The sequence below is a fragment of the Galendromus occidentalis genome, unplaced genomic scaffold, assembly GCF_000255335.2.
Source record: "Galendromus occidentalis unplaced genomic scaffold, Mocc_1.1 scf7180000076803, whole genome shotgun sequence".
NCBI lineage: Eukaryota > Metazoa > Arthropoda > Arachnida > Mesostigmata > Phytoseiidae > Galendromus > Galendromus occidentalis.
This window is the reverse complement of record NW_003804792.1, coordinates 11045-25711: the sequence shown is the minus strand read 5'-3', so window position 1 is coordinate 25711 and position 14667 is coordinate 11045. Positions and strand designations below refer to the sequence as shown.

The 14667-nt window shown below is 52.5% G+C and overlaps 1 protein-coding gene across 1 annotated transcript in view; it reads right to left on the bottom strand.

Annotated features, from left to right (window-relative positions):
• The window catches only part of LOC100898252 (calcium-activated chloride channel regulator 3A-1-like), a 43535-nt gene extending 29481 nt beyond the window's left edge, over window positions 1–14054 (bottom strand). Inside the window, exon 1 of the mRNA XM_003740174.2 lies at window positions 13881–14054. Coding sequence (XP_003740222.2) covers window positions 13881–14054 — 174 coding nt within the window. The remainder of the gene's footprint in view (window positions 1–13880) is intronic.
• Between the last annotated feature and the right edge of the window lie 613 nt (window positions 14055–14667).

The window sequence follows — 14667 nt, the reverse complement described above, 5'->3', positions numbered from 1 at the left end:
CAGCGGAAAAAAAACGCACTCGGCTCAAAAGACTGTCACGGTTTATTCCTGCTCGGTCGATGATACAGTCGAGCAGTTTATTCCAGGCTATCCAGAATTGAGAGACTGTGGCGATTATGTCTAAACAAGAGCCTCAGCCGAGAACTGTCGATTTCTCGGGAGGACCATGGTGAGAGCAGCGCTCCTAAGTAGCTTGCCTTAGAGTTTTCTCTCCACGCTGAAACAGTGCGTGACACTGTCGCTGCGGAGGCTTGCGGTGGATGGCCGCGAGGGCTCGCATGCTCATCCGCCGCCAGGGAGCCATCATTTTCCCGAGCCATCTAGCTAGGCGATTCGCTCCCAAGGATTCGAGCATTCATCGAAGGGAAGCTTATTCTAATGAGCGAGCAAATTATGAATTAAGCCGTCAGGAGAGGATTTCCCCATCCAACCCCGTCCACACGGTCTTCGTTCCTGTATTCAGGACACTTTTCTCTGATATCCCCATTCGGCCAGACTCGACCGACGAAATATATTCCTCATTCCTCTCATTTCGGACTTCATTGCCGATTCATTCCCGATGCGATCTCCGAATGCGTGACAATTGATTCAATGACCAGTCAGACAAGTGCATAAATCAGCCACGGTTTTTGATAAATAAGTTGTAGACATTCGAGTCCGCGTTCGATTTGTTCTCTCGCATGATTTATAGGAAACTATCTCCATTCGATCTGGGGTTCGATTCTCTGATATTTTTTCCGAACGGATGAGATCCCTTAATGAAGATGTACTTCGATTTTTCGTCGTCTCGATTCTATTGGAAGTTCTCTCAGTCTGCTTCCGTTAGATCGTATCGCATGCCGATCGCTGTTCGAGTCGTTGTCTACGTCGTCAATGTCGCTAGCGATAGGTCTTCCGCATCGATGCGACTAAACTGATTCGGAGCGAGGCAAAAAGTTGGAACCAAAAGAGGCACCACCGTTACGATCCGTCTTCATGTCAGCCGGTGGGCGAAGAATTTCCCCTCTTCTGTTTCCGCAAGCCTCCGCGCGTTGGCCGCCACACTTTTCCCTCCTCTAATTTTGCCACTTTCGTGTTTGACGTTTTCGCGCTTCGAAAGCTACGGGAGACACGGTTTTGACGGGCGAAGCCGTGAAACGAGCCCAATGAATCGATACGAGGAGGCTATCAGCGGCGGCAGCAACAGCAAAAACAATGACGTCTAATTATACGTCCGCTCATGTTTATTGTGCCATAAAACTTGAGCGTAACAGAACATCGATAGAGGTCTTGAACCGCTGACCTGCGCGGAGAAGAAGATTCGCTCCGCTTCTCCGTAGGTCATCGAGCCGACCGATGATTCGTGCTGATGATCGCGGGGATCGATAGTCTCCTAACGGAATTCCATCTTTTAAAGGGTCCGTCCCGTCATTGAATTGGGATCCGCGCGGCCGAAAATCGGAGTTTGTGCTTGAGAACAAGCGCTGGCGGTAGATTTTGAATTTTCCCGGGTGATCCCATTCGGAACTGTTGTTCGAAAAAAGTATGCCTCCCAATTTTCTCAGCTCCGACATCCAAGAGTTCCTCCAGACTCATATCCCTGGGAAATATCGAGGGAAGCAAGGATCGGATACGTATAAAATGCCGCGAAAGGATGGCGCAGGGGAGGCGGGGGGAGCCGCAGCGAGCCAAAATCGAAGAATCGCTGTTTTTAGTGTCGTCGGCAAACCTCAGAAGGCTCTTGACATTCTGGGCGCCCTAACGGACAGGATAATCTTCGCTGTCAGCTTGACATCTTCGAACAATGAAGTAAGTCGAGAGCTTTCTGCTCGCCTCAAGCTTAAGCTTCATCACACTCCGCCGACGGCCGGGCAGGCAGCCAGCCGACTCCGCGACGGGTGTCAAGAAAGAAAAAAAATGCATGACAACACCTCGCAGGCGAACCGCAGGCACAACATTTCTCCGGGATTTATTCTCTCGCCGCGTCTCAGACATTACGATTCCCCGGCTGTCTTCAACTCGTATCGGAGCTTCCCTCTGATCCCCAAAAGCGAATCAGCGAGGGAAATCCGATGCTTTTATATTTTTGAATTCAATAGCTTCCCGAAATGACACTTGGACGCTGAACTCCGGCCTGGGTTGACCTGACTCAGTAGAATCCAGTGCTCCTTCCCTCTCACTTCAACTCTTTCCTGTATTCCTTTTCGTCGATGATGATTTGACTGTAGTAGTCCTTTACTACACTGAGATGATATCGTTCATGGCGAGGCTCGAGGACGCTGCGGATTGCGGACGGTCGACACCCAAAGTTTATTTCGATGCAAACATTGATGCTTATCCACAACAGGGGTCCGCATCTGAATCCGATGCAATACGGCCCGGGTAGATTGAAGAGACACGCGAGAAGGCCGTTGACGGGGGTAGGGGAGACTGAGTTCGCGGAGCAGTGACTTTTCTCACTCCCTCAGACGACTTCCGCGGACACTATGCATCGCTCGGTCTCCTTGTCTGGCAGTCTAGCTCGACCCGACAGTGGTCCCGACTTCGGACCCAGCGTTTCCATTCTCACACCGTGATCCGAAACTTTATTGTTCCGCTTGATAAGTCGGAAGAACTTCTTGAATGGAACGCGTCCAGGAAATTAATTTTGGAGTCCCGGTTCACGAGCTTTCCCAGCGGTTTCGCGAAAATGGGGGAGACTCATATGCACGGAGGATAGAATTAATGAGGCGACCTCATATATCTATATATGCATCAAATGTATGATGAGTACCGTTGCGCGATTTCTCCGCCGTCTCTCAGAGTACCAAATGGCGATTGCTCTGGCATGGCTCTGGCGGGCGAGAGCAAAGATTGAGACATCACGAGGAGAAGTCGAAACAACAAAAACGTCTAGCCCGAAATTAATTAGCTCCTTCCCATTTTCCCTCCGACAGGGAGTCAGAGCCGCTTGTTGCTCCAGCCCGTGCAGTCGGCTCCGATGACATTGTTAGACGATATCAGCCCAAATGTCGACCGACGCCGCCGTTGACGCGATTCATTTACGTCAACCTATCAGCCGAACGCGGAAATCTGTTGGTCCGCGTAAGCCGAGTTTCCAGACGCTTCCCCCGAGGGTTGCTGCGGGTAGGACCCCTCAGAAATTCATGGGGCTGATTCTCGGGCGCAGACGTCTAAAAGCCGAGATATTTTGTATGAGGGTTTCGGGGATTTCGACCCACGGGTGTTTTGAGAGGAATCCCGGGGAAGCCGAGACAGGCAGGCAGCGACGGGTAGAGAAATATTGAAAGAGACCAAGAGCATAGGGCGGCAGCGGTGTAAATCCCAAATTGTCAACTCCGGTCCCCACCTTCTGTCGGCTCGGAGGCAGCAGCAACGTCGTTGTTTATCCTGAGAGGCGGCTTGTGTGCTGGTGTCGACGTCGGCTTGCGTCGACGTCTACGTGATCACCCATACAATCGGATCATAGTGCACCAAAGAGGCCCGATGTCAAGTTATCCCTCGTTTTTTTTCAGCCTCCAGCACACAACGACCTGCTATTCCTGAGCGGAATGAAACTTTTTCTGCGGATTTATGCTGCCTTCCGTATGGCGCGGCGTTGCGCGCGAGTCTTTCTACTTATGAAGACGTCCGGAGCGAATCGATGTCACGAGACTCAGGGAAGCCACTTCTGTTATTTGTTATCAATTGTTGTGGTTGTTCAGAATGGAGCTGGTAATGATGATGATGATAATGAATAACATGGAGAGAAGATCCCAGAATCCGAACAATTCGTTCATGTCTGGGCTCCATCACTTGAGAGTCCCGACGGAGATCCCGCTCGTTATGCCCGACCGCAGAAATCCTCCGCAAGAATGCGGAGCTATTGGACAGCGATCTGGATCGGGCTCCGCTCGAACAGGAAACGGTGCTTTTCCGAGAGATCCTCCGCTCAGATAGGAAATATCGAGGAGGATATATGAGCTCTCGGAATAATTCTCACCAGCCTACGTGAGGCTTCCGAGAATTTTCCCGGAGGAGAACTCCGGAACAAGCTCTGGTGAGATTCTGCCAGAAACCCTGCCCAACTCGTCACAGATGACTTCTCTCTATCCTGATTCCTGTCTGCAGTTTTCTCTAGTCTGGCCTGGAGATGGCCAAGGTACCCGGCGAGCCTTTGCGGAAGTATCCGTTCGATTCCCGCGACATTTCCCGTCAACAGGATTGCTTTTCATATCAGAGCGTCGGACGGATCGAGCGAACTCAAACCGCTTCCGACCACCTGAACAAAAACACGATTTTTAGGACACCGTCTAGTAAACCTGAAAGCACTTCAGCGCTCCGACCTTAAATCGTGTGCAGGTCATCGACCGCTGCGATTTTTGTGCGATTTGATTACAAAAGCACGAATTCGCGTCTTTGGCGTCGCGCTGCGCTTGGCTTCGGAAGATACTCCGAAAAGCAGTGTATGAGCGATTTCGTGTGCTTTATTCTCCGCAACCAAACGTACGGTCCCGCGGAGCTGAGCTGATTCGGATCTTGGCACTGGAGTATCCGAGCACCACCCCAGCGTTACGTATCCGAAATAACAAAGAGCGAAGCGAATGTGGCAGCAAACAGTCACAAAAGCGAATTTGCATACCGATCCTCAGTCGCGCAGTGTTGATTGTTAATAGGCCGAGCGGTAAACTTCCTCCTTCCCCACTCCAATTAGCCGCGAGCTCTGATAAGACTTCAAATTGACGGTTCAACCGAACTTCGGACCACGCACCACCTCGCGCCCGCTGATTTTCGCCGGAGAGCGCTCTGATGTCAGGACTGCGATGAAGCGAAAAATCACGGACCGACCGATGAGGAAAATGAGAGAAAACATCATAGGCGGGCTTGTCCCGTCAGTGTTCTGGGCATCCTTCTTCTCGAGCTTCTCCTCCCCTTCTTCCAATTACGCACCCCATCTTCTCTGATATAGGCCAGAAACTCGTACAAGGTCCTTCGCACGCTCGCATTAAAGAGGGTGTCGGATTTCTCGCATTCCACCGCCGTTCTCTCTCGCTCCGGCTTACTGACTGACTTCTCGTGAGATGAGTGACTCGTTTGCTGTCCTTCGATCGGTCGTTCGGGCGGGCTGTCGGTCGGTCGTTCGTGCGCGATGGTGAATCAGCGGCTCCATGTATGAACAGTCATCTCGCGAAGAGCCAGAAAAAATGGAGGGGAGAGTGCGGTTCAGGATGGATGGACTGACTTAAGATCGCTAATCGCATTATGAACAGCGCCCGCAACAACGACAGATGCACATACGCGGGTGAAAATGAAGCGCGAAACTCGGCCAAATGTAACTTGTCGCCCTGTCTTTGTTCAGCTGTGTCTTTCAGCGAACAGCACGACCTCAAAATCCCATCGACGACGATTCGATTGATCCGCTTCGGCTGAATTCGCCCCGCTTCGAAATCTGTCATCAACGCCGGAGATTTGTGGCTTTGACTCTTCTCACCCGGTCGCTTCCCAACAACAGGTTTCGTTTTCTGTTCTCACTCGAGGGTTGTTTCTCGCGGAACCCAAAGCCTCAGACGCGTCATCGCGACACCCGACCGCAGAGATTAGGAGCTTGCTAATTGTCGGGAGAGCTCGAGCATTTCCAAACGATCGAACCGGCCTGCGGAACGGAAGAGCAAGAATGATGTGCGTTCAGGAAGCACAAAATAATGCAATGAAACGAAACGCTCGGCGGTGGCCCGGGCCGATGACAGTGATCTGTTCCGATGAATGAGCGCTCTCGGATTTCCAGATAACCGGCTCATACGAGCCGCACGGTTCCATCCGTAGTTTGATCAGCGGAAAGCTCTGCTCGTCTCGCAGCGATACGTCGAGAAGCTCGACATCGAATCCATCGAGCTCACTCTGCCGTCTCTCATAAGCCGAAACCGAATATAACCTAAAACGATTAGCTTACGAGCTCTCGTATCGTTTCCGGGCTGTCCGACGGACCAAACGTTCTCTACCAATAACTCTCCAAAACGATCTCGGACATTCCTGGCCAGTTCCCGAGCCATCGTTCCGAAACGCACATCAAGGCGAAAGGAGCCAGAAGCCGAGTCCAATAAAGCGCAGTAATATTGAACGGCGCAGCTCGTCGTTTCAACTGCCAAACGCTCTACATCCAGACGGACGGCTTCATCTGTTCCGTATTATGATGTTTCGAGCTATTCCATATAGGCCCGACTCGCGGCAGAAGTTTCTAAATTAAAAACTCAAGGACTCCTCGATCCCTCAGCCAGGATACACATAGTACAATTAGTTCCCATGCAGCGCCGCGGGGAACATCTGGTCAAGTTATAGACGGAGCATCGCTCGCGTGCAATCGGACGACGTACTCTCGCACGAGCTGTCACACAGCGCATCCGTAACAGCGTATCGTTTTTGGGTATGGATGAACGTGTGTGTACGCTTGCACGTATGCATGTATATCTTGGTGGAAGTATCCTCGCGGTATCCCTATGTATATTTATTTCGGGATATGAGTGAATGCACGTAAATAACTATGTGTGCCGGTTGTGCGTGATAAGCCATTGTTCCTAGATAAGGACGGAGCGCGTCCGCTCAGACAAACGCAGAAGAAGGCACTCATTATTCTTGTGTTTTGACCGAATGAGCGTCCGGCCGTCCAAACCGTCGGGTCGTACGTATACGTTCGAATGACGTCCGTCCTTCCGAGAGAGGAATCGGTTAGGCGGCAAGCTGGAGACTGCGTGCAACACAATGAGTCACATTGCCTCCATATGTCACCCGCTCATTGAGGTCGCTTGGAAGCATCGGTGTGGCGCGAGCACAGGAACAACGATACCCGGAGGGATACTGTCGAGTATTGATCACTTGCTCGAAATTGACAACCCGCCACGAAACGCTCGCTGGCTTACCAAGAACGCGTAACAGCAGTTGCGACGTTCATCGAATCGAATAAAATTTCCGAAAGTGGAATAGATGAGAGCACGAAACATTCAGATGCACGGAAAGTGCGACGAAGGAATGCGCGGTCACCGTCATTTCCGCTGCTTGAACGATTTCTCTGGCTTTCCCGTCGCATTCTCCGCCGTTCCCTCGGAAGCGTCTTCCAGAGCGGCGAGCATCCGCGCCCAAGGAATCCGTCCGCGCTCCGGCCCCGTTTCCCTGCCCAATCGAATCAGATCCCTATTCCTTCGAAGTATCCTCCCCGTTCATCCATTAAATTTGAAATTGATTCCACGCGCGCGCCAGTTCTCGCCGCAGAGGAACCATTATTCTCCTCTGACATTTCCAGTCGGTGCAAATAATTTCATCTGAGATTTACCTCTTCGTCGCTCAGGTACACCAAAGCTGCCGGCGCAGGTTGCGCGAGGTAAGAGATTCGTGTCTGCTAACCATAAGGAATCGTCTGCCATGGAACGAGCACGGGATATGACGGCTCGGATATTCCGCCTGGGCTACCCACTCTGAAGGACGCGAGTTACGCCACGGCGATGAAGTTTTGTGGTCGGGGAAAACGCTCGGTGAGAGTCTCCTCTGTTTTGATTGCCAATCTACACGAATGCTCGGGATGTTCGATTACCAGCTCTAAATGGAAACTTTCGACTAATGAATCGGATCGCAGCCGTCTTCCGCAGACGTGCTCTACTCTAAAGGATCGAGTCAAGCGATCGCTCGCGAGGATGCTCCGTCCCGATCGTTCAGCCCCCGCATGCTCGAGTCTGAATTTATATATGTTCTCGAATTTGCCAGCTGCAATCGGCGAATAGAATGATCCGCTCTGAGTGCCGGCTGAATGATCGACGAATTCTGAATCCCAATTCCCATATTTCGATGTCGTCGCCAGGGCGGGGGGAACATGGGAGGATTAGAGATCAAAAACGACAAGACAACCCTCGGACGAGACATCGAGATGATATCTTGCGAGAGACTCCGGCTGTGCATTTTCCTACAAGGGCCGTGAGACTTTCGGGAGACGGCGGGTTGAACAGAAGATTCCGTTCGGGGCTCTACCAATATGCAGGAGTCCGTTCACCGGAGTAAATCACAGGGGAGTACTTGCTGAGAGCCCGTCGGAAGAAGCTCCGCGAAGGTCAGCCTTCCACGGCGATTGGATTCCGAAGGGTGAGCCTAATTTATGCTGAGCCCTGGATAAAGAATCCGATCCGAAAATGGCCAATCACGCTTCACAGTTCCTCGAAGAACCGTCGGAGATAAGAACGAATCCGTGCTCCGGCGAATCTCCACCCATAGCCGAGTTAATTGTTCGGATTCTTGTTGCATCGGTCAACCTGTCGCTCGAGCTCGTCACAAAGTGCAGACAATCCCGCCGCCGTTGTGCATGAATTTCCTTCTCGTGGACCCAGCGGGCCGCCCACCGCGCGAACACACAATTTCTCTTGCATAGCGTACGCATCTCTCATGTCAAATATGTACATAACAAAAAAAAGAGCACGAAAAATCCCAAATTAAAATCTCGATGGCGACGACTTCTACAAACAAAAAGTATTCCGCTCCCCAATTGAGTGGCTCTACCGCCTCGTCGCTGTTCGTTCCGAGTTTCTCTCGGCTCCCATCGACTCTCCCACGTTCTACCCTCTGGATCCTCATCGTTCGAGCCCGCTTTTTGTCGATGCGACGCTTTTTATTCGCCATTTTCCTCCTCCCAGCTCATCTTGACTTTGATTGGGCCGCTGAATTCCGTTCCGGCGGAGTTCGGAGATAGTTTCTCGCGATCTTCTCGGCGAGCGTCGTGACGCATTTTTCTCAAACTCGAATTCCTCCGAGAAAAGCAACCGCTTCTCTGACGACGAAAACAATCCCACCGGAGTTATGTGTCCCGGAAAGGGTGCGCAATCGTTGCATTCTACGCTGCCGTACTGATTTGAGCGCAAACATCCGATTTGACTCATCGACGATCGAGTTCTCCAAGTAATCGCTCAAACGAACAGTAGAACTGACATGAGACAATCCGATTCGAATTACATTCCCTGTGATTTTACGTCTGTGTCCGATGCTTCGGCTGAGAACGCGACTCCATGACCGCCTTGATGCGGCACGCATGCATGCCGCGATAAGAACGTTCACGTCACGTACCCTCGGCCCTAAAAGCCTTGTCCTTGCTGCCGACACCGAGGACGCCGGTGCCGCCGTCTCTGCTGTCGCAGCCGCCGCTGTCGCGCTTTATTGAACGAAGATGCCAAACAAGATGTCGCAGACGAGGAGAACCGAGTTCGGATCTCATCGAGTGCGGGAAAGGGCATCCAGAGAACCAGCGGTCCTCACAGGAAAAATGAAGCGGAGAAATCATATCTGGCTGTATGCACAGACTCCGAGAGCTCCAGGCTGGCTGGAGATTAGACATTTGCCCGCTATCTCGGAGCAAAGAAGCCGTCGTCTCGGTGAGAGAGTGTGTGTATGATGTCTTTTTCTTCCCCAGGCAATCTCCGCTATCAGGATCTCTTTTTTTCTCGGTCCTTCGCTAACCCGGTGTCGTCGGCGGCTGCGGCGGCGGCGACGGCAGAGTCAAGATGCTCAGTATTTGCCCAAACGTCTCGGATCGAGAGCAGGCAGCTCAGAACGTTCAAAGTACAAGGCGCGTACGAAGCGATCGCGAAGGCGGGCGGGCTCGCAGGCAGGCGAGCAAGCAAACGGTCGGGCGCGGTCGATATTTGAGCAGTTTACAACTATTGACGAAAACACCCGAAGGTCTGCAGGCGGCACGCACTGACTGCCTGACTGACATCTGGCGCCCCAGTGATCGCCCCCACATTTGGTGGCACATGTGGAATCGAACGGCGCGTTTTCTCCTCCGACGACAAGCGATCAGATGCGTTCCTCGAAGCCGTCCTTGTTTCCATACAAGCTCCGAGCATCGGTGAAAACAACGACGGCGGCGGCGACGACTACAAGCCCCCGACCCTCCTTCCCCGCAGCCACCGGCGGCGTGCTATTTTCCGAGCGAAAAACCGTGGACTATGTTCGTTCGGACGATCTCTGGGAGGCTTTTGCGAACAGACCGATGGACCAGCCGCTGAAAACAGATCATGCCCAACCCTCATTGTGTTCTTCTTCCACATGACGATCGGTGGCCTCTCCAAGAAACGAATCTGTTTCCAGCATCTGAGCGGCGATGGTGGCGAAGCGCGCGAAAAAGGAAGAGTGGGACATCCACATGGATCTGTTCAACACCTCGACTGCAACGGACGAGAAAATAAAGAGAGGAATCGTTGTTGATCCGAAATATTTCCACCCAAGGCTAGTCGAGAGCATATGCATTCGATTAGGGGCTGCTGCGGTCTAGAGAACTCGAGCAAACAAGCAAACCAGCCACTGGATTCCGCCTCGGGACCGAACCGAGTCGACCGCGGGAGCGCTTTCGACGGGATATCGAATTATCTGGCCCGGGAATGCGGACAAAGGAAGGAAGATGCAGAAACAAGCCTCAGTTTCGGATTCGCTGCTCGCAGTTTCAGAGTAGGTTCCTCGAGTCTCTTCGCTCGATCTAGCTCCGACTTTCGCCGAGCGAGTCAGTCCGACTTCTGCGAGCGGACGGTCGCCGAAGAGTTTCGTCATGCTCGACTCGGAACCGTTTTCTAGTGGAGCGCTCGAAATCTCTACTCTGAACATTGGAACTATGTTGAAGAGATGTCAAATACATCTGGTGGTCCACTATCTACAACTTTCAGATCTCCGCCAAACGACTGCGGCGTCGACGACGACGACGACGGGAACAGGTTAGAGGCGGGCTCGAGTTCCGCGATGTGCAGCCAGGCCAACTTCGGTGACCATTCGTGACCTTCGAGAACTTGCTCCGAGCACTCTCAGAGTTGGTTCACTCAGCCAGTCGTCCAAAATAATCGTCTGAAGTTCTTCAGTCATTGTGAAAATGTTCTCGGGTCGATACGATGCATCGACGGATGCTAATGGGGAATGGACGAACTCAAAATAGTTTGCGTGAATACTCCGCTCTAATGGAGACCTTGGGCGAGCCAGACAGAGTTTCATTTGCGATACTGGATGTCTCACGATATCCACAGACGAGGGCTCTCCCTGAGGGTTCCAGAAAACGATAGATGCGATCGTGATTGTAACAATTGAAAGAAGCAACATCTGGAAAACGCACTCAAATTTAGACCCGTCAACACAAGTGGGAATATTTCCAAATGATCGAGAATTCACAGAATTCTCGCAGACGGTGGTGGACGAGTGATCGCGAAATGCGGTGTCGATCCGAACGGAGTTCATCCGGGATCTGAACAGGGTGGGACTGAGCCAGAGGTCCAGACTCCGGACGTGATGCATTCCAGAACGAGAATCATCGATTGAGACTCGAATTTCAATCTCCAGCTGCTTGTCACGGTTTTTCCGGTCCGACAATCAGTCAGTCGAGTAATCGGGCGCTCCATCGCCGGTTGAGCGTGCTAACAAGTGGTTGTGGCTATGGCTATGTGGAGGAGCCACTGGCTCAGTCAGTCAGTCAGTCAGTCAGCTCTCTGAAATTCGCCGTTACCACCGCTACCGACTCGATACTGCTGTTCTGAATGTCCTATTTGAAAGTTGGCCGTTGCTTACTCGTCGCTCGCTCGTCGTAGCGTTATTCAGGTGGTTCGGCCGGCCACCGTCACTGATGATGGTGGTGGTGGTGGTCTATGGACTTCCAACCATGCATGACGACCGATCAACGTTCTACACGGTGCTGTTTAAGCAGCTCATGACGGATCCTGACGTCCGTCCCGCGATGGATCGGCGGGCCCGACGTGCGGATTTCGATGTCGTCGGCCGTCTCCGTCGATGGACTTACTATGGACGACTCGAGCCACCGTCACGTCGGAGGAGCTAATGGTCGAACTCGGACCTTTCAAATGGGTCAGAAATTAGATCAGTTCACACCTCACAAACTCCATCGTCGCGGACATTTTGTGTGACGTGTTCTACGAGGCAGTGACTGCTCTACGGTGGATTTTCCGTAGGTTGGGTTTTTTCCGTATGCCTTCCTGTCATCGAGCAAGCGAGCGGGCGAGCCACCGACTGACTCTCTGCTTGACTGCGGAGCTCAGTCAGTGAGTCTAGCTGTTATTCAAAGGCAGAATTTTTCAGCCAGGTGCCTCACAGCGGAAGTTGTACGGATGAGGTGGCGCGCGCCCTCGCACCAATATCGACACGCGAGTGTTTCCCGTACACGTAGAACTGTTTCGGGCTATGTTTGTCAGCGACGACGGAATAAAAACAATTTTCTGTCGGGGGAGCAGCTCCCGAAGAGCCGAATCCGCGAATCGGCTACGGAATCATATGTTTACCAACAGCGTCTTCGGGTTAACTGCCGGTGTCTGCCGACCAACAGGTGCTATCGATCGACACTTGATTCAAAATCCTGGAATCGATGTATTCGTTCAGCTACCGAATTTCACGCTGAATCGATCGGCAGACGCGCTGGAGAAGGCGAGCACGTTTTCGGCTCAACGAGAGTCACAAGCGCACTCATCCTGGCGCGAGCGAGCAACGGGATCACTAACGTCAGAAACGATGGGCAATGTCTGTGAGCAACAGGTCTGTCTTCGGACGAATTCCCGGCAAGCGAATTCGGACTCCGATTCAAAGCGGATCGCCAAAAGAATACGACATGATACGACAGACGAGAAGGAAAGCCGTGATACGGGGAACGAATGATACATGTAGAATATAGATGGATCCGACGAGACCAACGGAATATGAAGCGAAGGAGCCGACGAGATGCACGAATGATTAGCGCGTCCAGTTCTTCGTGGGCTCAACGCACATGTTCGATCCCAACGGTCGCTTCGATTAATCCGTCCACGGAAGCGATGCCTCTCCGGTGATGGCCGAAAATCGACGAAGAATCGCATGCAGGCCTCGATCCGGAAAAGATTCATAGCGACCGAGATCGGCAGTTGTCGGCAGGACCGGAGAGCGAGGGAAAAGGTTCAGTTTTCCCAGCGTGGAGAACGTCCGCCGCGCCGTCGGAGCGGCATGTCGTGCTGCAGGACAAGGGGCGGACAGAACGCCTTGCACCGGCTGGGGGATGATATCAATTTTTTTTGTTATGAGACTGCCCGCGTTTGAGGTTTGCGCTTCTGAAAAGACGCACATTGTGCGAGCCCTGTTTGTGGCAAAGCTTCACACATCTATTGACCCAGCTAGCTCCTCATTCGTCCGTTCGTTCTCTCGCTAGCTAGCCAGCGAGCGAGCTAACTCGCGAGCCTGTGGAACTGTGCGCGAACTCTTGTTTTGTTTCGAGTTATTGTTTAACATAAACAAAGAACGGCTCCGCTGTGTATAATGTACCGTTCATCGTCGTCGACGACGCTGAGAGCCGTGGCGGCGAGGTCTTCCAACGGTCTAGCACGCGTTGATCAGTCTTTGACGTGATTACCGCGAAGAAAGCGTGTCTTCATCATCATCTCGCTCGGCTCCGCCGCCGCCACCGTCATCATCATCATCCCTATCGAGTCACATGATTTGATTCGCTTTCCTCCTGATCTCAGGTCGGCCAGTCTAGCGCGGTCTCTTTCTTCCATTCCGCTTGGCATCGGAGAGCGATTAGCATCGGGAGAAACTTTTTCCCGTCGTCGGCGCCAATCGCCGGAGACGTATAGCCGGGGGACTGGCCGACGGACAAACGGGAGAGGAGGGACACGAACTTCAGTCCGAGAGACTGGCGGGAACCGACCGGATACTCAGGGTCGAAGTTCCGAGAGTTTGAATGAGATTCCGACTCCAAAGAAATTTCGAATCAACGGACCCGAGGGAGGGAAGCGGAACGCTCTCTTTCGGTGTTCCGATTGATTGATTGATCGACTTCCTGGTCGAACTTCCCCGTCAATGAAGGCTCAAGGCAATCGCACGCGGAAAATCCGGCGATAATCCTCGATAAGGCGTCCGATAGTAAAAGTGAGACTTACCTCTAGATTGGGGATGATTTGCCTCCCGAGAACGGGTTTTATCTTCGGCGAGACCGCGACAACGATCCCCCGATACGCGTTGTCTGTTGGATCCAAGTGCACTCTCGACGAACCGATGACAACTGCCGCACAACATACGGTCACCACAAACAGCAGTCTCGTCAGCGATTTCATGGTTTTGTCGTCGTTGTTGTTGCTGCCGCTGCTGCTGCTGCCCCGCCTCGCTTGACAAGCTTATGGTAATAAAGTTAGAACAAAGACTTTGTATCCGATTGGTGAGTTGGTTTGCTGGGATTCGCAAACACCACACAAATCCGCGATCACGGGTTCAACCCGAACATCTGGCTAACTGTTGAACCTTCGACTTTGCACACCTAGACGCCAGAGTCGAGTCTACAGAGCCTCTGCAGCTGCTGCAATGCCTCATCCGGAGCGGAGACATGCTTTCGTCTCCTATGATAACATGACGTTGATCGCGTGGAAATTTTCCTGCACAAATATAAATCCTCGGGCGTTTTCTCTCTGGTTCCCGGGTCGTGATCGCCGCCTCCGAGTCTCTTCAGTCAAACCCGCGGTGACACACTCACTTCTACCACCAACTGATCGCACAGAACAGATTTCGTGTTTTGACAGATTCCTCTTCGATATATGCCGAATCCAAACGGCAGCCCGACGGCTTCTCTCAGAGGAACACAGCGGATCTGCGCGCGGCGTGTTCACTATTGACAAGTCCGAATTCTCTCTCAGGAGTCGGGAAAGGGATCCCTCTCCCCGAAGGAGGAGGGAG